This window comes from Lycium barbarum, chromosome 9 (assembly GCF_019175385.1).
Source record: "Lycium barbarum isolate Lr01 chromosome 9, ASM1917538v2, whole genome shotgun sequence".
NCBI lineage: Eukaryota > Viridiplantae > Streptophyta > Magnoliopsida > Solanales > Solanaceae > Lycium > Lycium barbarum.
In genome coordinates, this window is record NC_083345.1 from 118,913,272 (window position 1) to 118,937,790 (window position 24,519).

Genomic DNA, 24,519 nt, shown 5'->3' on the forward strand with positions numbered 1-24,519 from the left:
CAACTAGGGGCCGTGACGGGTACCCGGGGCTAACCACCGAGCACCACTCTTCTATTACTTATCATACTCATATCATAAGAAAATCATTTCTCATTTTGGAAACATAATTACTTTTCATATATATATATATATATATATATATATACATATGCCCTTCGGCTATCAAAATAATATAAACATATATATATATATATATATACACACACACATATGCCCTTCGGCTATCAAAATAATATAAACATATACAACAGTAACATTGTGAGACCCTACTACCCACACATGCGCGTCTACGAGCCTCTACTAGAGTGTTACACATAGAGACGGGACAGGACCCTGTCGTGCCCAAAATATACGTATGTACACAAAAGAATAATCAAAGGCACCTCCGGAACAATGGAGTGTTCTCAAGTCAGCTAATAGCTCCTACGGGCTGGATCAAGATCACCTCCATGTCTACCTGTGGGCATGAACACAGCGTCCAAAGAAAACGGACGTCAGTACGAACATTGTACTGAGTATGAGAGGCATAAGTAATAATAATACGTCAATGAGATAAAGGAAGCATCAAATAAGGAGCAACTGTATCTGACTGTCAATTATAAAAGAAATAATGCATGCTGGCTTACTTCATAATCATCATGATATCATGTATGCATAAACGTATAAGTTGCCCGTCCATATAGGTACGGTGTGATAATTATTAGCCCGCGTCCAGGCCTCCCGCGTCCGGGGTACCATCTCATGCCGCCCACTAGTGGTGCTACCCGTGCCATATAGACACGGTGTAATCATCTATAAACCGCCCGCCTTAGCGGTGCTGCCCGGCCATATAGGCGCGGTGTAATATCATCAATATGTACTCATCATAATGCATGCATAGAAACTCAAAGACAGCTATACTTTATCGAGGTGACATAAGGTCGTGAACCCCCGATTCCATTATGGAGCATTTGTAAGCATTCTGCCTCACCTTGAAGGAAATAGTATATAAGGTGAGTGTATACAATAAACAACATCATTAACTTTATAGGAACATCATATCATGAACTCTAGAATCTTTAGACTCAAACTCATCATCAACATTATTGGGCTCGTAACATATCTCTTATCTCATGTAGCTATTCATGAACATAGACTCTTAGCTTTCCGGGATGTAGAGGATTCATGGAAAAGAAGGAAAAATCATGCTATAGGATTCACTCCATAAAAAGAAAGGACTAGCGTCACATACCTTTTTTGTTTAACTAATCTATTGCTTGCTTGTTCTCCTTCAATGCCTACGTTTTTACCTTCAAGAGAATTTGCATTAACATTAGCTAATCGATTACTTAAACATGCTTACTAAAGCTAAAGAAAATTGGGCAGCATTTCCTTTGTTTATACGACTTTCTCCATATTATATATCAACTCCCAAACATCCATAACAACATTCACAATATCGCAAGCAACCGTCATCATTCGTCTATATTACCCACATTTCACCATTTCACTCCAATTTCTCCATAATCATGGTCATAGCTCATTATTGCATTTTCTCCATTATAATACTTATTCCATATTCTAAATGTCGTTCACAACATACTTACAGTCACAACATACCAATATTCGTAATTCACCCCAAACTACTACTCAACAATGCCACTATTTACACATTCATGACCCATTTCCTATATCTTTCTACAATCCAAGTGTTTTTGACTTTCAACACCTTAAACAACAAGGAATTATCATAAACTCACCTTAGATAATGGAAGAATAAGCCTTGAGTGGGAATTCTCTTCTTGCACAAAAACCCTAGCTCACTTCCCTTGGGATTTCTTGGCTTAGATGAACTTTGATATGTTTTCTACACTTGATTTTGTGGGTTTGATGTAGTTGATCATAGATTTCTCTTGGTTTCTTGTGGATGAATAATGGAGAGAGTTCTAGAGGTTTCTTGAAGTGTGGAGAAGTGAAATGAAATGAAATAGATGGGAGAGGGTCCTTATATCAACATTTAAAATCTGTCCCGACCGGATTCTACGGACCAACATACGGTCCGTATAATTTATACTGACCGTATGTCTGGCCGTAGATCTGGTCCAGTGAAGACCCTCATTCTAGGAAAGACATACGGCTGGACATACGGTCCGTATGCTTTATACGGCCAGTATGTTTGGCCGTATAATGCCCAGCTCTCCGAAACTCGTTCTCGTCGACTCGTTTGATCTCCAATCCTTATGGAACCTTCTTGACACTTGTTTAACACCTCAATACCAATCTAAGGGACATTATCACTCTTCTCCAAGACATCATTACGCCATCATTAGCTCGTCGCTCATAATTCTTACCCGACACGCAACATATCCCTTGCTTTCCTTGACAACTTTCTTTCCTCACGTCAAATGTCTTTGAATCTCAGTTAGGATCATCAAATGCTATTTCTTACTTATCAAAACATCGTATACATCGTGCCCTTCACTATCCTATTCACTTGTACGTTAACGGGAAGTTTTCCAAGGTGTAACACCAGCCAACAGGCCTGGTGGTATTCATATATAAGCCTCGACACAACTGCCTTGCTTCCTTGACCTGTAGAATCTGTGATGATATATATGTATATGTTTGATGTATATGGCCTTTTTTCTTAGTATAATCGTGATAGTTGAGTCTGTTTTGACGAATATGTACATGTTTGATGTGTATTGCTTTTTTTTAGTATAGTCATGATAAGTTCAAGAATTATAAACTAACCGGTTTCCCTTTTTCTTGCCTCCCTCACCACATGGCCACTCTGGTTGGGTCAGCCTGCCTATTGGACCTCAGGCCCAGTAAGGAAAACTCTTTCCTCGGAGATATTGAGTCCGTAAAGATGAAGTAAAATCTTGGTGCGTAGAAGGCCCAGGCATGGGTGAAAATGGCTGGCTAGGGGCTTGGTACGCCCCTAGTCTTTTACATCGTTTGCTCATTGCCTCTCCTTCGTTTTGTTTTGAGTTTTTTTATGTATTTGTAAAGCTTGTACAAAATATGTTGTAGTGGAATCCTTATTGTGTGAACTAGTAGTCTTAGGACAACGGTACTTATGCCGTAGATTGACTCTAAGTCCCCAAACCACTTCTTTCAAAAACCCGGATTTAGCGTAACGATTTTTGATAACTTAAAAAAGGGCTAACTAAACTATTTGACACGGTTTTAAATTTTAAACAAGAAGCGAAAAGAGTATTTGAAAGTCATAAGTATTGCAAATGTGTTTAAGAAAAACGGATGGATTTTCAAAACCAAAACCAAGTTTCGTTTTTCTAAAACTAAAGATAAAGTGTTTTCACAACCAACTAGGCATAACTTGGGGCTAAACCCCACTGATTTTAGCAAAAAAAACTAGACAAGGCCTAAGTTGGCCAAAGCAAAAGGATTTTTCGGGACAAACTCCATTTACAAAAACAAAAAGGAGAGGATATAAACACTCCTAAAGCCTTTAAACAAACTCATTTGGGCCCAAAATAGGTAGATCTCTTTCAAAATCAAATGTTGGCTATGAAAGTCCAAAACACAAAACCAAGTTCATAAATTGTCTTAAACAATGCATTTTCTAAGATAAATACATTCGTATATATATGAATTCTCGGATAAAGTGTTCCAAACGTGTTATACGGATCGAACCAAATAAAGTATGAGTTAAGCATGGACAAAATTGGACATTTCAAAACGTAATGAGTTTATATTTTTCAAATAACTTGTATAAAGACAACAATCTTATACTCATTTTCCAAACGAAATACATCACCCTTAAAGGGGGGAATTATTTTACCCGGATAGTATAAATCCGAACCTACGTACCTATATATAAAAGGAACATATTTAATTTCTTTTTCAAAATGATATGCAAAAATGACAAGATTTTTTGCGAGAATAAACACTAAATAGACAGTTCATGCAAATACTCATACGTTGGAATTCGAAGGTCAACTGTATAGTACGGATCCTTAACACTGGGGTGCCAACACCTTCCCAAGCGGATCATCAGAACCCTTACCTAGATCTCTGGATTACGAAGGATTTTTCACGGTATTTGAATAAACCCTTCACCTCCGGTTTTCCTAATTTCCTAAAAATTAGGTGGTGACTCTTTAAAAAAAAAAATCCAAAAGAGCACCAACGAGTTCGTAGTAGCTTTTATGCCTTAACACCGTGTAAAAAGCGAACCATTACAGTAATAATTCCACTTTAAAATAGTCCAAAGGGGTCATAGGACCCCCGCAAAGTTGAAGTGTGTTATAGCAATTTCGGCCAAAGTTGCAGTGTGTTTTGAAACCTTTTCCCTACAATAAATAGATGATTTGATGATGTAAAAATCCCTTATAACTTAAACTCATTGCTCCCTCGATCCCATATTACTTGTACACTTTCTCTTTTGCACACCCTTTAAGAAATCATAAATAAATGTGTATTTTTTTTTTATATTGCCCTTATCTCTCTTTAATAAATTGCACTCTAATCATCTTTAAAAAACAAGAAATGGTAAGGACAAAATAGAATTTTCTTAATTAATTCTATCTTGGTTTGTTAAATGGACAAGTATCTTTGGGACAAATATTTTACTCATATTGTTAAGCACTATAATTATTTTCAACTCATTTTTCAACATAAAATTAAGGTGATATAATAAAACTATCTTTTTATTTATTGTTTCCTAAAGGGTGTTTCATGTCTAGACAAGTAAAAATAGAAGGAAGGAGTATTAAATCTTTAAACTTTTAGTAAAATTTACCGATAAGGATCAAAAACGCACCTTAAGTATCACTTTTCTTTGAGTTTCATACCTGAATTATCAGGTGTGAGAGTTTCCTACCTAAAATATCACTAATTAGTTTGCAAAACACATCTCAACTATCAGTTGTTCACTTTTTCTACCTGAACTATCACCAACTAGTTTGCAAAACACACCTCATTAAAAGTGAACAACTGATAGTTGGTCTGTGTTTTGCAAATTAGTTGGTGATAGTTGAGGTAGGAAAAGTGAACAACTGATAGTCAGATATGTTTTGCAAACTAGTTGTGATAGTTTAGGTAGGAAACTCTCACACCTGATAGTTTAGATAGGAAACTCAAAAAAAGTTAATACTTGAGGTGTGTTTTTGACACTTAACTCTAAAATTTACATATTTAAAAACTACGTGAGGAATACTATGAACCACAATAATTTAAAATTTAAAATATTTAAAAGACATTAAAAGTTGTGGTTAAGAAGAAGTCGTTTTACTCTCAAAATTCAAATAATGCCACATAAATTGGTATGGATGGAGTACATTGGAATTAACCCGACAAAAAAAATGTAAAATATACTGAACCAAAACAAAGAAATTTGATAAACCTAGCTAAGAGGAATAAATTCTCTTTATGCTATTTTCTTTGCTAAATTATAGAGGTCTACTATCCATGAACAAACTAAAGCACCAACTACAACCTACCTATCTAACCTACTACTAGAACTAACTATTTATGTAATTTGAAGATGAGTTCTTGTAGTTTAGAAGTTGTTAAGCTCTACGTGTCTTAATTCAATTATCTAATATCCTTCTTTGATTTTAACCCCACCCCCACCCCCCCCCCCCCCCCAACCCAAAAAAAAAAAAACACAAAACCTTCTTATGATCTTTTCTTTTGTCCACTTTTCTCTGATGAAACCATTTACTTCAAATTTATGCTCCAAAACAACATCAACGATAAAAATGTTTCATTCTTAGGCTAGTTGAGTCCAAACAAGAAAAGAGGGAGACTGACTTATTGGTAAAATTATTACAACCCCACGAAGCATTGGAATAATCGACAGGAACTATAGTAGGGGTAGAACTCGCTAATAATAGACATAGCTTTAAATTGGCATAATCTTCAATTTTTGTCATGCTATTAATTCTTCTTAGTAATATCAAGTGTTTGGTCACTGCGAGAGTAATTGTTTTTGCCAACTTCTAATAAAGGACAAAGTTAAAGGAAAGCAATAATTCAAGGGCAATTACTTAAGCTTATTCCCTTAAGTAATTAGGATATTTTACATGTAATGCTTCTTATTTTCGTAAATAAAATTAGAGTCATCGATAATAGTTTTTTAAGCCTTATTTTGTCAATAATAATTACGAATATTGATTTGGCTATCAATATTTCAAATATTGAACCAATATTTTAAATTTTGGTGAGATAGATTTTTGTGTGTGGTCGTTATTGTAGTTGATTTTATCGTAAAGAGAGTATTGAATGATAAAAATCCAAAAAATGCTACACACCCAACAAGAAATGGTAAAGAAATTTCAAAAAACTAAGATGAGTCACATTGAGTGCATATTGCAGCTAGAAAATGCTCCCTCGTCCGCGCATCGGAAAAATGTTTTTCATGCATCTTTTTCATGTCGGGAACAGAACAACGGGAAAAGACTAGGCGTACCACGTGCTCTATCTATTAAGGCTTCCATTTATAGGGTCCTTTGACAAGCATAATTCAGAAGGTTGCAATAGATTATTTAATAAAAGAGATAGTCTAAATATGATGAAGTCAATTAGGGTTGGTTTGGTTCAAACACAAGTTATACGTGGATTAATTAATAATGCAGGGATTAGTAATGCATGAATAAATAATATAGAGATTAGTTTGTGTTGGGTGTTTGGTTCATTGCACTAAAATTGGACACAAAAGATACTATTTGAATATTTTAGAAAATTAAAAAATAATTTGCTACAATTATACCCTTGGATGCTTTATCTTTGTAGGTTTCTTGGAATAAAACAAAGCTAGTTTTGTCATATTAGTTTTTTGTCCATGGATAAGTTATCTCATGGTGGCGGTATAAGATAATACACCTATGGTGTATTAAATAATCCCGGTATGAATTATACATGTCCTAAAATATCAACCAAATATCGTATAAAATAATACCACATAATGTCATGACTATTTTATCTAAGACCTCTTACCAGAAGAGGAATTAATATAGAATGTTGATAGACAATAGCACGACATATTTCATTGCATTTAATTTTCCTCTTCAACTTAAATTTGACACAAACGAAAAGAAAAGAAAATTTATTTAAGGCTGTCGTTTATAGGGTCACCTGGGCTACTCTTGATCTTCTTCTTAGTTGACAAGTATGATACAAAGGGTTGCCATACATTGACAACTAATAAAAAATGGGCATTTTACATAAATAGCAAATATTTGGGGGTTAAACAAGCTGCATAGCTAATGTTTCAATATTTACGTTCTGTAGCAAATCAGCCTAGCTCCCACATGTGTATTCAATTTTTTTTTTTTTAGCTGTATTCATGAATACAACAATTTTTTTTCAACTATATTCATAAAATAACTATCTGTATTCATAAATTGGCTTGTTGTATTCATGAATACAATGAGTAAAAATTGAATACATATACACCAATAATTGTTGTATTCGTTTTTTTCCGCTGTATACAATTTTTTTCTGCTGTATTCATAAAACTCAACTGTATTAATTTGTAGCTACTTTTTCACTGTATTCATGAAATAACTATCTATATTCATAAACGAGCTCGCTATATTGATGAATACAACGAGTAAAAACTGAATACATAAAAACATAGATACACAAAAAATTAATAAATACACTATAAAAATATGAATACAATCTAAACATTTAACAAAAAAAAGCTCAAAAAAGTTAATACAACCACCGTATTCGTGTATATAACAACACCAACCACTAGCTCCGGCCAGATCTGCCGACGATTTCCGGCTAGATCGGCCGGAAATTTCACAATAACAATAACAACAGCCAACAACAGAGAGAGATAAAACCACAACCAACAGCAACAACAGCCAGCCATCACCAGAGCTTACTTCTCCGGCGAACCACAACAACAACAACACCAACCAGATCTGGAGCTATCAAAATTGCCACTTTCAAGTCCAGGATTTTCCGCTCTTCCATTTTGAGCACCGAATTCCTCGGCCAAAAATGCTGTGCCGACTTCGTAACTGGTGCATAATGCGGGGAGGTTTAGTCTGCTGGATGACTTTAGCTGCAATGAATACTGATATGCTGATGGAGTCGAGCAACGAGATGGAATTGAAGGACCAGCCAAAGAGAAAATGTTGGGGACTGAGAGAAACGCCATGGATGAAATGACCAATCGAGGGGATACAATTTTTTGAGGGGGGCGGGTGGAGTAGCTAATGGTGTAGGGAAAATATCAGACACAAAAGTGGAAAACAATTGGGGGTTAAACAACCAGATCTGGAGGATGCACAGGCCGTGGTCACGACGGAGCTACGGCGGCGACGGGAGGCATGACGTCGTTGCTAACAACCAGATCTGATCTTGAATTTGATGCTCTTTGCTTCAGATCTGGTGGATTCAGTGAAAGCAGCCAACGTTTTCGCCGGAGAATAGCAACGGTATTTTCATCGGAGCAGTGGGGAGAAGAGGGACGACATTTTTGCCGGAGCAGTGGAAAAAAGGGCACAGCATTTTGGCCGGAGCTCCGGCGGCGGCGGTGGCCAGCGGCGGAGCAGTGGGGAGAAGAGGGGGGAGAGAAATGGGATAGATGGGTTGGAAGTGAATAGTGGGATGAGTATTCTATTTTGTGTGTGTATACATATATATATATATATATATATATATATATATATATATATATAGTTACTCAATGGTATTAATACACAAATGTTTGCTATGAGAAGTAATTAAGTTAAACTATAGCTACTAAATGTCAATACCCACTATATGTTTGTTATATCACGTAGTTATCCCATAAAAAATAGTCTAAATATGATGAAGTCTCTTGACGGAATTGATAGATAATATTCATATAACAAATCTCAACTAAATTGAGGTCTGATCATTTGATTGATTGATAGAAAATTCCACAAGACATACTTATTGCACTTGATTTTCCTCTTCAACTCAAATTTGACAGAAAAGAATGAATTTAGAGTTTTGATCACTTCCCTTCCATTGTCAAACTATGTCACTTCCCACCATAGCAAAAGATGGTCTATCACCCCGCTCTCAGCTGAGCAAGACAAAAGAAAGCAATAGTTTTTTTTTAATAATGACAGTGCTCAAGTCAGCTTATGTTCACTTATCTATTTCATCGGTTGCCTATTAATTTAAAAAAAAAACAGGTTCTGGATAATCATGTCCATCAAAATTTGGACAAATAGAAAAAATCACCTACATTTGCACCAAGTCACACTCTCAAATGCAACCAATAGTTTTTTTTCCTTTTAGTTTGGTAATCTCCCCCCTACCCGATACCCGCCCCTCCACATGAGTCAACAGTAATTTCCCCCCCCCCCCCCAACCCACGCTAGTCGGGCGGGGGTTTGAAGGGAGCTGCAAGCATAGGAAAAAATGTTCTCCCAACCCTCTCCCACAAAGCAAGATAAAAGAAATCAATCAATAGTTTTGTTTAATAACTCTACCGACCAAGGTTTAGGCATATGGGAAGAACGAAAAAATAACCTTTTTTGGCTGCTAAATCTAAATTTTGGTCTTAATTTGCATTTGCTTTACTAACCTCTAGGTCACACCCTTGACGACAATCAATAATTTTTAAAAAATTTGGTACGTCTGACCCCCTAGACCTCCCCTTCCTCCCAGTGGGCCAACAAACGATCTGCCCCCATGCCCGTCATTTTCGTTGGGGGAAAGGGGGTGGGGGGGAAGCTGCAGGCTTGTCAATCTTATCTCCAAACTCCAGCTAATAATTAAATAGACCAATTAGGAAAACAACTTTAATGTCAATCAAGTCGTCATCTACCCAGTACCTAACCCATTAGTTCAAGCATAATCAAAGATTCAAGAATGAGGGCACACCAACGATAATGACGTTAGTAAAAGAATTAACAATTTGAATGATTCTGTGCCTACTTTCGAGAAAACAACAGTTGGAGAATGACTGGTATAAGTGACTCGTGATAGCATTATGACAATAATGGTATCTATATCAATAATATCATATTGATTTGCTAAATTACTATCAGACTATTCTAATCTCTGATTCTTGGTAAAGGTTATTTAAGAGCCCGTTTGGATTGGTTTATAAGCTGTTTTCAGTTTTTTTGAGTGTTTGACTGGCCAACTTAAAGTCATTTTGTGTTTAAAATAAGCTCAAAAAAATAATTGGGCCCATTTGACTTAGCTTATCTAAGGCAGCTTATACAGCTTATAAGCCAAAAAAAAATAAGTTAGACTACCCAACTTATGTTTTTTAGCTGCAAACAGCTTATAGGCATAAGCCCATCCAAACAGGCTCTAAGAAAACACGCATCAACTTATAGCTTAGATAAGCAAGCTATTATTAGCTTATATGCTTACTTAAGCAGCAAATTATGGTCTACATTTTCTATTTATAATCTTCAAAATCAGCCATAAGCTCGTTAAATAACTCAAAAGATAACGATATATATCCTCTCATTATAAATAGGGGTAGAGCTAGGAGAGCGCAACGAATCCCCTTCGATGAAAACTTATTAACATGTCACAATTGTATTTCACGTATTAACGCATATATGATAAATGTTGAGCATATATGATAAATGTTGAATTCTCTTAGAGGATTTTAAATTCGTAAAGTGAAAATTCAGGTTTTGCCACTGATCATGACCAGAGTCATAGTTTAAGCAGTACCTAAAAACCACTTTACTCAGCTTAAAGATACAACAATCAATCTTCCTTTTTTGGCATGAGAAATGACCACCATAGGCAGAGACAGATCAAGAATTAGACTATATTGCGTCGTGATAGTGGGTTCTAAAATGTATATCTAACTCCACTTGTACTTATTTTTTGCTCAAACATATAGGGTTCGGCCTCAGAAGAACTAGGTTCTGCTGAACTCGCCGATCAACAGTTAGATGACTGCCAGTAGGCTATAAAAGGAACTTTCCCTTCAAAGTTAATATCATTCATTCCTGTTATGGAAACTCAGAAAATGAAGCTTTTTTAACGCAAGGAAAATATTTACAGAAGTCAAAAAAGGAAGTTACAGCGAAAATTCTACAGGTTGTATTCGAATACAAGCTCGATTGACTATTATGGCTCAACTAGCCAGAAAGAGCTTTTGTACAAACAAGTCAAGTAACTGTTAACCGACCTTTACGTCCCAGATTCTTCCATGATGACTCGACCCGCAACAAGTGTAACTTCTCAACAAACGCCTCTAGAACATCAGCCTCTTCTTCTGGTGCAAAGGCCATGCAAATGCTTAGCTCCTGGACCGCCTTCTCGTACTCCCTGAGTTGTTTTTGTCAAATTCATTAATAGTTTGAAAATTTTCACAAAATGAAGAAAGAACAGAAACAGTATGACATCCTCTGCCCAATTTATGTGAAAGTATTTGACTGGATACCGAGTTTAAGAATGAAAAGAAGACTATTAAACTTTGTTGTCTAAAACAAACCATAGATATTTGTGCGGCGATAAATCATCTCACTAAGGGTAAAATGGGAAGTTTAAAGTTGAAATACTAAAATAAAAAGTGTCATTCTTTTTGGAACTGACTAAAAAGGAAAGAGTGTCACGTAAATTGGGACAGAGGGAGTATTATTCAATTGAGTGTCATTATTTACCTGCTATAGTATAACATCATGCCGTGGTCTCTCCTCAGAGCCCAATTGTGCGGCTGCAGAATCAGCAATCTTTGCGAAGCCATAATAGCCAGCCTAGAAAGTTGTTACCATCCCAGACATATTGTCATTACAAGTGAGAATGATATTTCACACAAACTAACACCCAATAGCTAAGGTCAGAACTTCTGCCATGACAATTGGGACAAAAGACGATTTACCTGAGTGAACTAATAAAACGAACGCATGACCTTTGTATATAGATAAATAAATACGGGGTCTTATATAGGCTATATAAGACAGCCACCTGAGAACAGTTTAGATAGTAAATGAATCTACAGTCAAACCTCACTATAACAACATCTTTTGTTCCGATACTTTTTAGTTGCTATAGTGAAATGCCGTCACAGAAAACATATAATATAACATGACATGAAAGATCAGTTCCACATAAAACATGGTTGTAATAGTGAAATGTCATTAAAGATGATGACTGTTATAGAGAGGTCTGACTGTATTAGCACTGTTCTCTAGCTTGTTTCTGCACTTTGGATAAAAATTAATACACTAGAGATGATGATCAGACGCCAAATCGAGGTAATTCCTCATTCGATTGATAGCCAACTTTGGCAAGTTTAGATGTGGAAGGGACCATGTCAAACAAAATGGTGCTATAAATGAGAAGGTTCCGGGAACCTAATTATGCTCGACTAACTAAAAAACCAGATGGAGGAATTAAAACCCATGCAATATTGCAGCATAGTAGATCAAGTGGTTGTTAGTTAGAAGCAATAAGAATAATAATGTGGCCAAAAATTATTCACAGTTCTCCCTTTCTCATGCCAAGGCTGCAAATTTAGCATCTTGAACCTGTACGGACAACACAAAGTGGGCCTTGCTTAATCAGGAAAGAGAACCAGCGGTAGTAACAAAGATGAAATAGAGCATATGATCTTTTTACCTCAAATCTTGAGGCCGCAGTAAAGGTACACTTGAAGCATCGGTCTTCTTATACTTCTCATCAGAGTTATCCACAGACCTAAGCGGAGAAGTCAGCATCAAACCATGATTTGCTCTTGACGCACGTTTCCAGTGAATCCTCTGCAAAAAGAATTTTGTTAGTACCAAAGTTATCTATGACTTTATCTATGACTACATTAATACTCATAAAACACCATGAGATGTGTAAATATGCGCTTAAAAAGTCCAATAGACTCTATCTTTTAGAAGAATAAAACTCACCATGAGATTAGCCAAAGCAATTCCAATAATATCTCGGTTTGTTGCAATCTCAAGCCCTGACAGTGAATTGCTATCAATGTCCGATGCCTTCGATCTAGGGTCATTGACACACTTGCCATTAACAATACCAAACAAGCTGTGACCAGAAGTAACCTTGAACAGCTCCTATAACAGTTGCAAAATGTAGAATATCAACTCAATTAGACTAGAGGTCATCAATGTACTATTGCTAATGAATTCTGAAGGGATATACTACCAGAAGTAAAAAAAAGTAGCAGATGGGCAGGCCAGCAAAAAAGAAGGGCTTTTTTCATTTTTTGCCCGTCGGCGGTAGCCAAAATATACAAAACATATACACTGCTTATTTATACAATATGTATATTATATGTCTATTTATATAGCATACAAAACCTATACATTTGTTGGCTATTATTTTTCTGAGCGGTCCAAAAATGTAATTATCCCTAAAAAAAGATCAACAACATCCATTTGTTCAGACCAAAATACCTCAGGGTTTCCAGTTTGGGGCCATATCAAAAATTCTTCCCCGATCCGAGATCCCACAATGGTCAGATTAAGTCTTCGACAAACTTCAATGTAAATGACACTAAGCAAAATTGCTGCACATAAGTTAAACATCATGTCAGATTGCATCAATGAAATCAAGCAATTGAAAAATAATGATGATATTGGTGAGACAAATTTTAATATATACCACTACAATATCCAGAGCTTAATACTGAATGCAGGTACGAACACTTCGAATCCACAATCACGGACGACCTTTTGAAACCCCTCGACTTAAAAAGAACAACATTCACTGCATCCAAAACTTCAACAAAATGGCAACCTATATCTCTCGGAACTAGCTCCGCCTCAACTTCCCTTGCGATGGAATCCAATTCAGCCATCCACTCACTCATATTCTTTCCACCCAGAAGCATGGATTCCACGTGTTTCCAGTCTAGGTTATCAGACGGCAATGAAGTCGATCTCCTTTCATTTTGGAGCGAATAAGCATCCATTTCCCGGTTGAAAGCCATAAATGCCTCGTCTTCAGAAGCAACACAGAGCAAAGTCTAATCCGGATAATAGAAGTGACAAACAACCAAATGAATAATGCATTAACTACACGTAAAAGCAAATGAAAGAAGCAATTTATGGTTTCTTATGCCTGATTGTCTCCATTCATACGCTAACAATTTTTTACTTATTTGCACGTATCTAAAAACGACAACGTTGGGAACTATTTATGACTAGAACATTCCAAAAACGAACTGCCACTTCATTTCTGCCGCTTGAAACCAAGAAAGGTGGCTATGCTCGAATTAACAGATAACTGCATTGAGCGAAAAGAGCTTAGCAAGACAAATAATCTACCTTTGCCAGGGAAATATCTTTGTCCTTGGACTGAAATGAAATCTCCTGTGTAAACTTTTCCCTAGCATCTTTTAGAACCTGCCAAAGCACAAAACCTCAATCAATGCTCTAAATCTAGACCGAGATACCCCAACAAACAAATAACAATAGGCCCATTTATATGTTCCCTCCATTTCATTTTATATGGTGGTGTTTGACAGGGTACAAACTACAAAGTTTAAGATAAGAAATTTTTTAAGATAGAAAGATCTTATAACTTGTACTATTACACATGTGATGACATTTATATACTCACTCCATCCCATTTTAACCGCCGTTTTAACTTAAAAGAAATAATTGCCACTTTAGGAATTCAAGACTAGAGTTTGACCATTAAATAAGGGTAACTTAGTAAACTATAACTTGTATGTTTCGTTTTCTTAAGTGACAGTTAAAATACGATGGAGGGAGTAGCAATAAAGCATACCATTAAAAGTAAATGAGAAGTTTAAGGCTAAAGGTTTCCAAATATAGAAATGTGTCATTCATTTTTTGTCAGACTAAAACGGAAAGAGTGTCACATGAAATAGAACAAAAGGAGCCATTTTAAACAAGTATCAAATCAACCATTTTAACAGCAAGAATTGATCTATAAAGCAGTATATCACAAAAAATATAGTCTCAAACCTCCTCATAAAACTTTGCAAGAGATGAACATCGGGTTTCTGTTAGAGCAGAATAGGAAGCCATAGGTGAAATGCTCATTCCCAAGTTGGGTGCCTTTGTCCTTGTAGCCAATTTGTTCCATTTTCCTTTCTCATTCCCAATCCAACATCCAACACGACCATCAAAATCATACCTGATGATCGCACAGAATAAAGGGTTTGGGAATTTTGCCTAGTACTAGCACAATTGCTTCTCTAATAAAAATTACAATGAAAAAAAAAAAGAAAAAAAAAAAAAAAAAAACTGCAACCCATCAAACGCCCTTCTAAAGAAACCAAAAAGAAAAGAAATAAAGCTAGCTTTTTCCTGATAAATCAAAACAAGAACCAAAATTCAACAAACACCCTTCTAAAATAACACAAAAAGTAAATAAATAAAGCTAGCATTTTTCCTGATAAATCAAACCAAGAACCAAAATTCAACAAACTCCCTTCTAAAAAAACACAAAAAGTGAAGAAATAGAGCTAGCATTTTTCCTGGTCAATCAAAACAAGAACCAAAATTCAACAAACTAAAGAAACCAAAAAAAAAAAAAAAAAAAAAAAAAAGGTAGTAGCATTTTTCCCTGATAAATCAAAACAAGAACCAAAATTCAACAATCATACTTTTAAAGAAAGCTAGCATTTTTCCTGATCAATCAAAACAAGAAACAAAATTCAACAAATACCCTTCTAAAGAATAGCAAAAAATAAAAATAATAATAATAAAGGTCACATTTTTTCCTGATAAATCAAAACAAGAACCAATTCATCAAACACCTTTCTAAAGAAAAATATCACATTTTTCCTGATAAATTAAAAGAAAGATCACATTTTTTCCTGATAAATTAAAACAAGAACTATAATCCAACAAAACCCAAATGCAATTCTTGAATTAAAAAGCAAAAAAAAAAAAAAAAAGGAAAAAAGAAATTACCTGCTGCAAATGTCTAAAGAAACCATTGCTACTGAAGATGCTTTCACCATTTCTCTGTAGTAACTGAATGGAATATTTTAAAGAGTCCAATAAAACTAAAAGAGCTGAAAAAAAGTTGATCAATTCACTTGTCTTTTTCTTCAAGAACAAGAAACAAAATAGGAGTTGTTTTTATTAGAGTCCATTTTGGGTAATGAAATTGTACACCCAAAAGACAAAAAAGCTGACAAAAATGAATAGAAGAAACTAAAATTGTTATGACAAGTACAAGAACAAAAGTGGAAGCTGATGACACTACTATTACTGGAAATTCCAAGACTCATGGTATTGGAGGACATTTTTATAATCCTTAAAAAATTAAAATCTTCTCTTTTTTCATATAAAACTATATCACAAGATTAGTGTATTTATAAGTTCTATGTAATAAAATTCAATGGTTTTCTTTTCTTCTTCTTCTTCTTATTTATAGTGATGATGTGATGGTATGAAAAGCCAGAATACAAGAGGATAACCCAAATATTTTATTTAAAGAAAATAGAAAATGACTAAAATGTCCCTGAATTATTAAAAATAGAATAAAAATATCCATCTTTTAATTTTTGTTTAAAAATGTGCTCAAACTATAGGAAATAGAATAAAAAATGATACATCAGAACTGAGATTTGTTAACGCAATAGGAGTATAATTGGGTCAGTTTACTAATAACAAGGACATTTTTGTCCTAATTCTAATAATTTAGAGGTATTTTGGACCAAAACCAACATTTTAATTCTATTTTTAAATAATTTAAACGTATTTTTAATCCATTTCTGTTTTTTTTTTCCAAAAAAAATAGAAAGAGATTTTCAAGGGCATTACTATACATATTTGAATGATTATACTTTTTATTTGGAACACTGAGACACTAATAGCATATCGCGCAACTATAGCCAAGTGTTTTGATAAGGAAATAATTTCTCTAAATTTGAACATATAATTATTTAATTATTGCTAAGAATAGGAAGACTTCAAAGTTAAGATAATAGCTTACTCCGTATTGTTTACCCCGAAATCGGATAATCAATTGAATTTGTAAGCGGGTATAGGATATGTGGTTGAATCTTAATATATATATGAGATAGAGAAAATATATATGCAAGAGTTCTTTAATGAAATGGCTAGTAATGGCGGTTTGTTTACGAACACAAGTGCTTATGAACAGCGTAGAATGCTTGATGGATTAAATACGCTAAAAACGTGAACAAAACGGTCGTGGCCGGATCAGAAATTGAAGGAAAGATTGTATATATGGGCTATTCTATTACAAGTGTTCTTGGAGAAATGTAGGAACCAACCCCTTTAAGGGAGGAGGACATGCCCTATTTATAGTGCCACCCTCTGGATCTCACACAAATGAAGACTAATAAAATAATCATGACAAGGACAGCCCTGCACGGATTTGGTGGGATTAGACTGACGGCGCCGTCTGACACACGCATGGTAGGTAGTTGACTATGACAGCACGCCACTGGTGCGGGGTCCGGATGCGACGTTTATGCGGACCAACGGCCACTCGGTCCAACGGCTATTCGGGGCAACGGCCACAGACGCTCGGATCAGCAGACTTGGCCGTTTCGATAACGGAGAAGACAGACTCGTTTAGCTCTGGTACAGACGCCTTCCCCGGGTAGGACCGGATAGCATCCGGTATGTTCTCGCTCCTTTTCTATCACCGATTTACCTTACCACCGTTCTGGCTCATATCCGATTTTCACCGTATACAGATAGCCCCCACACTCCCCGGATCCCCGATCTATCGGAGTAACGGGGAGTGGATAAGTTCCTAAATCGGTGGCTCTCTCATCCCGACCTCACCTTCATATTTCGGCGGGAACGAGCGCGTAACGCATGCCCTTTATCTACCACGTGTCTCAACCCTGATGGTCCGCTTCTGTCAACCGCCTTTTTCACGTCGTTTCGAGTCGCTTCAAATTAATGATGGGGCACGTGGCGCCATCTGATTGGCCGTCCTCGGGAGCCGTTCCTCCCCTAACACGCCTATATAAGGCCTTCTACCCCTTTACTTTGCCATTTTCACGTTTTTGCCTCCTCTTCAACCCTACTTCAATTCTGTGTTCTTTTTTCTTCTTGCTCAACACACAACCAACTTCAAATCTGGTCTCCCTATTGATCTGTTGCTTCATATCGTGTGCACAAGAGTCAACCTCGTCACCGCTGCTGTCGAGTATCCTTTGTTCGAGCGTTGCTGTTTCAATTTTGCCTTTTATCGAACCATCAGTTCCTTCGTTCTTCTTAAATTCCTCTCTTCGGCCTTCTTTCTTTCACATTTTCAGGATGTCCGAATCAACTTCCCATGATGCCCCATTGGTATCGTCCTCGGGTGTCGAGCCTGCGTGCCCGGTTAAATTCGAGCCTACGGCATCGGATATCATACCGGCCAAATTTAATTTCAACAAAGACCTTGAGGTCGAAAAGCCTTCCTCCGTTTCAGACAGGGGATACGACGTGAGGCGGTATCCCTCATCCATCACCGAGGAGAAGCTTGACATAGTCCGGGCCGATTGCGGGTGGGACACTCGTCCTGTTCGGGTCTTCGCTCCCGGACCTGATGAATCCGTTACCGACCACCGTGAAGGGTTTTTGTACGTTTACACATACCCCTTCACTCTCAGACTAAACCCTCCGGTGGATCCGGTCATTCTCGACATGTGCCGCATCTACGGCGTTACGCTGGCCCAGATTGGCCCAAATGTTTGGAGGGTCGTAGCGTGTCTCCGGTCATTGGCCAACAATGTCGAGAAGGAGTTCACACTAGCTCACCTGATACGCCTATACTCCCCGAGGCTGTTCCGGGGTGGCGTAATGAAACTGGCCAAGTGCAGCCGGAATCCTTTCTTTGCGAAAATGGACGAAGACAGAGACCGGGGATGGTTGGAGCGATTCGTCCGGGTGAAGACCGAGGACATAATTCCAGCCGAGCATATGCCTTTCCCGGAGAAATGGAATAACAAGCGTAAGTCCCAAGCCCCGAATAATTGCTTTGGTATTGTTTTGTCAAATTTTGATTATTCCTTCAAATTCTTTACTTTTGCTAGCCAATGGGTACGTTCCTCCGGTCATCCGGGATTTGAACGACTGGGTCACAGTGCTTCTCGCCCAGCATCCCTATGAAGACCGGACATGGGCCACCTGTCCCGTGGCCGATAGATTGCCCAAAATCACGGTAGCCCTCTATTCTTATCCTACTGTATTCTTCTTTTACTCGTTTCGCCATCTGGTTTCTGCTAACATCTTGTCTTTTCAGGTTTGCCTAAGGGCTCGGTAGCCCCCAGGTCGGAATCGGGGACCGCCCTATCAGCATCGACGCCCGAATTTGACACAGCAGGCTCTTCCCGCGTCCTCTCCGAGGCCGCAAAAAGGAAGCGGCCCTCCGAAAAGGGGCAGACGCCGAAAGGAAAGAAGGCAAGGAGCGTTGCCCGCCCTTCGAGGGAAGAGGCAGAGCCCGACATCATTGTTCGAAGAGTCGGTTCCGTTCCCACCGTGGCTTCAATACCGGAAGAGGTGATCTCCGTTCCGCCCCTTCCTTCCATTGGCGAAGGCCTCTTGGTTCCTGCTCCACATCCAGGTGCGGAAGAAATGCTTTCACCAGCTCCTCTTCGGTCGATTGACTTTGTCGACATTTCAGGTGAAACTTCTTCGGAAGATGCTCCCCTTCAAAGAAAGAGGTCCGGGGAAGCGGTTGCTGTTGAAACCGAAAAAAGGACCGAACCAGTACCGGAGAGCGAAGCCCCCACAGGCGCGCGTCCGTCTCCCGAGCTCGAGCCCGCTACAACTGTGGAGCCCTCGGCCTTTGCCGAATTTATCGAGGCTGCTCCAAGTCCATCTACCCCGGCTACGCGGGTGGATGACTTTGATGATATGTTCTCGAGAACTCCCCCCGCGTCCTGCGAAGCAGCGGGATTCGGTCACCTTCCTATCCCTCGAGCCACGAGGTCGGCCTATCGGGCCTCCGAATCCTGTGCCAGGGATAGCTTGGTGAACATTTTCCCAGCCCCGAGCGTGGAGCCAAGGAGAACCCGATCAGCAGTAGTCACCGTCCCCGAGGACTGCAGCTTCCTATCACGTCCGGTGGGCGTAGCGAGCTATTTGCGTCCCCTTGTATCAGATTCGGACAGACGCAAAATGACCGGGGTTACTTGGGAATGCCTTATTAACGAGGGTATGCACGCGGGCAACCGGGTAAGACTCTTAGCCCCCCTCATACATTTCATTTTGAGAATGTCATCCTTTCCTTGCCTAAGTCTTTTGGTTTGCTTCATCTGCAGAGTGTGGTGCTGGTCAATGAGGCCTTCATCCGTGCCCGACATGAGGTAGACGATCTTCGGGGCCAACTCGATGCTCAGGGCCGAGAGACAGAGAAATACCAACACCTTCTTCGGGAGAAAGAAGAAGAATTAAACCGGGCGGTCGTGCTGGCCAACCTTCGCCCCGAGCTTGATGCGGTTAAGGACGAAAACCGTCGATTGAAGAGTGATCTGGCCGCCATGACTGATTACAATCAGAGCCTCAAGGCCGAGAAGATCGGCCTTAGCCGGGATAAAACCCAATTTTCTTTGCGGTTAGATGAACTCGAGACCACGGTTTCCCAACTTCGGGGAGAACTTGACTCGATGAAGGCTGATGCTACGGGCTTGACCGAGAGGAACCGGCAGCTTGAGTCCGAGGCTGCTTTGTTCAACGAGCGCAGCAGGGTACTCGAAGAGAAAGCCGAGGAGCGGGCTCGGATATGCGAGGGCCTTAGAACTGAACTTGAGGAGGTGATTAACGCTAATGATACCCTTAAGGCCGAGCTGGATGTGGCCAATCTTACGAGGGATGATCTTGAGAGGAACCGAGCTCATTTGGAAACCAAACTGGCCAAGGCTGAGGCCGATTTGGAGGCAGCTTGGAAAAGTGTGGAGGCGGCCGAGGCTCATACCGCTATTGTCGCTGAATATGAGAAATGGAAGTCTCGGCGTCTTACCCTCGAGCAAGCTGAGCACGGCCTGGAGGATCTTCCGGCCCTGATACTTGAAGCCAAAGGAATGGAGAAGGAGGCTAACCTTGCCCTCGGGTCCGAGTCAGACGACTCCGAGCGGACCGAGTCCGAGCATTCATCCTCTTCTAGTCGTGCCGGGTAGCATAGGGCCAGTACTTTGGTATTTGTGTTTTCATAGCGCTTTGTTCTTCATTTGATGTAAAGAATCATTCGTTGTATAAATGAAAAGTGCATCTTTCTGCTTCCTCGTTTTGATTGTTTGTCCTTATTTATGCTGTTTATTGCTGGTCCGTTTTGGGACGAGGTGACTCGTAGTCATTGATTCATCAGTCCCGTTTGGGTCTTGTCCGATGTTTCGATAGTTCCGTCGTCTCCGAATATTCGAGGAGCGTCTTATTAGTGTTGACACCCAATTTTGTCCCGCCTCTCCTCCGAAATACCTATTTGTGCTTCTAATATTTTTGAGAAAAATAAAATAAATATATATTATGTTACTATAATTATTAGCCTCTTATCAATACCGCCATTGCATTATTCTATCAATTATTATTATTACTATTACCGCATTTATTATAATTCACAATTTTATCATTTCGGCATTTTACCAGCTTACGCACACGCATCGCATTTACCTTTGCATAATTAAATAATAGTATTTATTTCACTGTGGATTTTCAAAAATATTGTTGTACTGCTATTATAACACCATATGACTTTATTACCCGAGTCCTAATAATCACACATTTTGTATTAAACAATATTTTTGTCACCCTCGGTATATCATTAATTAAAATGGGTCTTTTATTCAAATTCAGAAGCCAAACTATTTCATGCGCTCAGTCCGTATTTTGACTTACCGGACCTCAAATCAAAGTCCGATTAACTCCTAAATATTTTTGGACTAGCCCGTATCTCTTATCTCAATTTTTAGAATAATCCGTGTTTCAATTTATTAGTCTATTCTTTTAATACCCGATCTAAAAATTGACCCAGTCCATAAATGGACCGGGTCTGACCCGTTTCGCACAAAATAAGGGAAGGGTTTCCCTCATTTTCTCACCCCGCCTCCTTCTTCGTTCCTTTCTTCTCTCTCTCCCCATCGCCTCTTTCCCTCCTCCGCCGCACTCCATCGTCTTCTCCGCCTCCCCTTCTCTTCGATTCCACCGCCCCACTTCACCCTCACACACATACCTCTGACACCTCCACTACCTCCATCACGCCTCCACGATTACCTCTGTCCTCCACTTCACCTTGTCGTTCCCCACTTCTCTCTTTCATCGTCATCGTCTCCCCCACGTTGCCTCTGCCGCTTCTGCCCCTTCCACCTTCCTTTGTTTCCCATGCCTCTGCGCTCCACTCCTTTTTGTCCACGCTCCTCTCAAACTCAAACCGAAAATCAGTCTATAAATATTGGTTTCATCAGCCATTAAAAGGGGGGGGATTTGGATTTTTATCTTTTTTTGGGGTTTGAGGGTTGAAACCCAAAAAGAACAGATCCTTTTGATTCAGAGAATTCCCAAATAATAGTAGATTTTCGGTTCAAGAAACCCCTCGCAAAGTATATTTTTTTTAACTATCACAATATTACCTAATATCGATTCGAAAAAAAAAACGCTTTTGGTTTATTTTTTTGTTGGCTGTTTCGAATCCGAAAGGATATCGACTTAGAACTTGGTGGTGTTTCGAGGCAATTCGAAGACTCGGGGCCTCACTTCGCTGCACCCGAAGAAGGTAAATCCCATTCCTTTCCTTTTAATTTTGTATGTTTATGTGTTTGTATGGTTTAGTTAGATGTTCGGCTTAGCTGTAGTAGTAGATGAGTCATTATTACATTTTAGCTTAATTTATATATATTGTCGGATGTTGTTGTTCATTAGGTTCAAGATGTTCGGCTTATTTGAACATAGTTGGTTTGCATACTGAAAATTCAATCTGGTAAATTGTATGGGTTTATTTGGAGTCTCATTCCTAGTTAATCTGGTTAATGACCAGTCTGAGCGCATATAATCTTTCCGTTGTTTATAGTTGTGCATGTTAGCTTAATCAAGTTAAACCTAATCAAAATAAGACCTGGTCAATCTAATATAAATTGGCTAAATAGTCTTTAAAGGAATACAAATATTTAAAACCAATTCTGTCCCTTTTTCTTTTGGATTCTATATTTGAAAGAAAGAAGTTTCAATTTGGTTGAGGTTGCTGTTTCCCTACTATGATTTTGACACTCCCCTGCCTTGAATGAAATTTACTTGCCTGGTTCTTTTTCACGTATGATGCTATCTCCCTGTTGTTTGTATGAAATCAATTAGGTGCTCTCTTCCCTTAGTATGTAAGTCACCTTCCCTTAGTTAAATTTAATAACTGCTCGAGTGTTTCAGACTACTTATATGATCTGTTTGGCTAGTCATATCTTGTTTCCTGTCTGTAGCTGTATAGGTTGCATCATACATGTTTAAGTTTAGATTAATCCTGTTTATAGTCCTGCACTTGTTCAGCCCCATATTAGATATCAATTTGGGTAGTCATATGCTAGTTAGGTCTATATTGCTTCTATATTCTTCATTTGGTTAGTTCTACATATTAGTTAGTAGTTTGCTAATTATGTGCATATGTTTTCCTTTTGATTGTTCTGCAGTGGTTCATTTTGTTTTGTTTGGGGGTTAGCCATATGCTATTTAGCTTATGGCAGATCAAGTATGGTGTGCCTGCTCCACAATGATTGGTTATAGATTAGTTCAGTTGCTTAATTGTGTCATATTTGTCTAGCTATGGCTAGCGGGGCATTAGATTATCCCCCCCTGTGGTTTTACTTGGACTGCATAAGACACCTCAGCCTGTTTGAGGGTTTTGTATGAATGATTCTGCATGATCTCCGCAAATGCCATACCTGTTGATCTCCTCTATTGTATTATGCTATGTCTTGAAGCTGGTTTACCTTATGTTTATGTGTCCTTATATTTTTCCATGTACACTTGATTTAATACTGTAAGGAATTGTGCTATTTCCAGCAGTCTTCATTTAGTTTTGAGCTGGAAACTGTTCTGAGTTTGTTTAGACTGAATGATAAGTCTTGATCCCTCAACAAACATTCCTTATTTGTTTTCTTATGCTAATTTGAAGATATATATGGAAGAAAGCTTAATCTTAAATGATCCTAATTTGCCAAGGATGTACTAGTGAACTTGTTTGAAATATGTGTTGGCCTGTAATATATTGGTATTGGCCGTAGCTGCTTAGTTTATATAGGCGTTTGTTTGAGCAGACCATATTGTTTGTTTGTTGTTGCTGTTGTGTTTTGGGTTTGTTCATTTTATTTTCCAACTGATCCAGCCTACCTAAATGTAAAGTATGGATCCTCATGTTTTAACTTTGTGTGAGAAAAGTTGGTGCTATACACTGCTGTTAATCATTTTTTTTGATGATTTGATCATGTTTTATGTGTTGTCTATGGTCTGATCTTCCCCAGTTGAATATAATTGTGTTGTCTAGTATGTGGGATCAAGCATACTCACTCAGGCTTATGTTTCAGATTTAATTCATCAATGTTTTAATATGTGCTGTGTGTGCATTACAATGTGTAATATGTGCTATGTGTGCTCACTCAGGTTGCATCTTTGAAACTAAAATGGCATGCTTAATAAGATGTAAAGCTATCTATGCCGTGAG

General features: G+C 38.2%; 1 protein-coding gene across 3 annotated transcripts; it reads right to left on the reverse strand.

The window, feature by feature from the left end:
- Nucleotides 1-10,885: 10,885 nt before the first annotated feature.
- LOC132609633 (uncharacterized) lies at nucleotides 10,886-16,257 on the reverse strand. 3 transcript variants are annotated; one of them, XM_060323699.1, is made up of 9 exons: nucleotides 15,819-16,254; nucleotides 14,865-15,036; nucleotides 14,199-14,276; nucleotides 13,534-13,897; nucleotides 13,326-13,438; nucleotides 12,819-12,983; nucleotides 12,538-12,677; nucleotides 11,580-11,672; nucleotides 10,886-11,244 (listed from the first exon to the last, which is right to left on the reverse strand). In XM_060323699.1, exons 1-9 carry the CDS (start codon nucleotides 15,866-15,868, stop codon nucleotides 11,085-11,087), a joined length of 1,335 nt encoding a protein of 444 aa, XP_060179682.1. In that variant the 5' UTR covers nucleotides 15,869-16,254; the 3' UTR covers nucleotides 10,886-11,084. The 3 variants fall into 3 exon arrangements, with proteins under 3 accessions (XP_060179682.1, XP_060179683.1, XP_060179684.1); XM_060323700.1 differs by having other exon boundaries at nucleotides 14,865-15,097; nucleotides 15,819-16,253; XM_060323701.1 differs by lacking the exons at nucleotides 10,886-11,244; nucleotides 11,580-11,672 and adding an exon at nucleotides 12,246-12,446 and having other exon boundaries at nucleotides 15,819-16,257.
- Between the last annotated feature and the right edge of the window lie 8,262 nt (nucleotides 16,258-24,519).

Bases quoted from the DNA above. Each gene is read 5' to 3' on its own strand.
- LOC132609633 (XM_060323699.1), bottom strand. From the start codon at position 15,868: ATGGTGAAAGCATCTTCAGTAGCAATGGTTTCTTTAGACATTTGCAGC. The intron at 15,037-15,818 runs GTAATTTCTTTT...TGCGATCATCAG, and splicing joins TCTTTAGACATTTGCAGCAG to GTATGATTTTGATGGTCGTG. The intron at 12,678-12,818 runs GTGAGTTTTATT...TTCTTTTTGCAG, and splicing joins TTGCTTTGGCTAATCTCATG to AGGATTCACTGGAAACGTGC.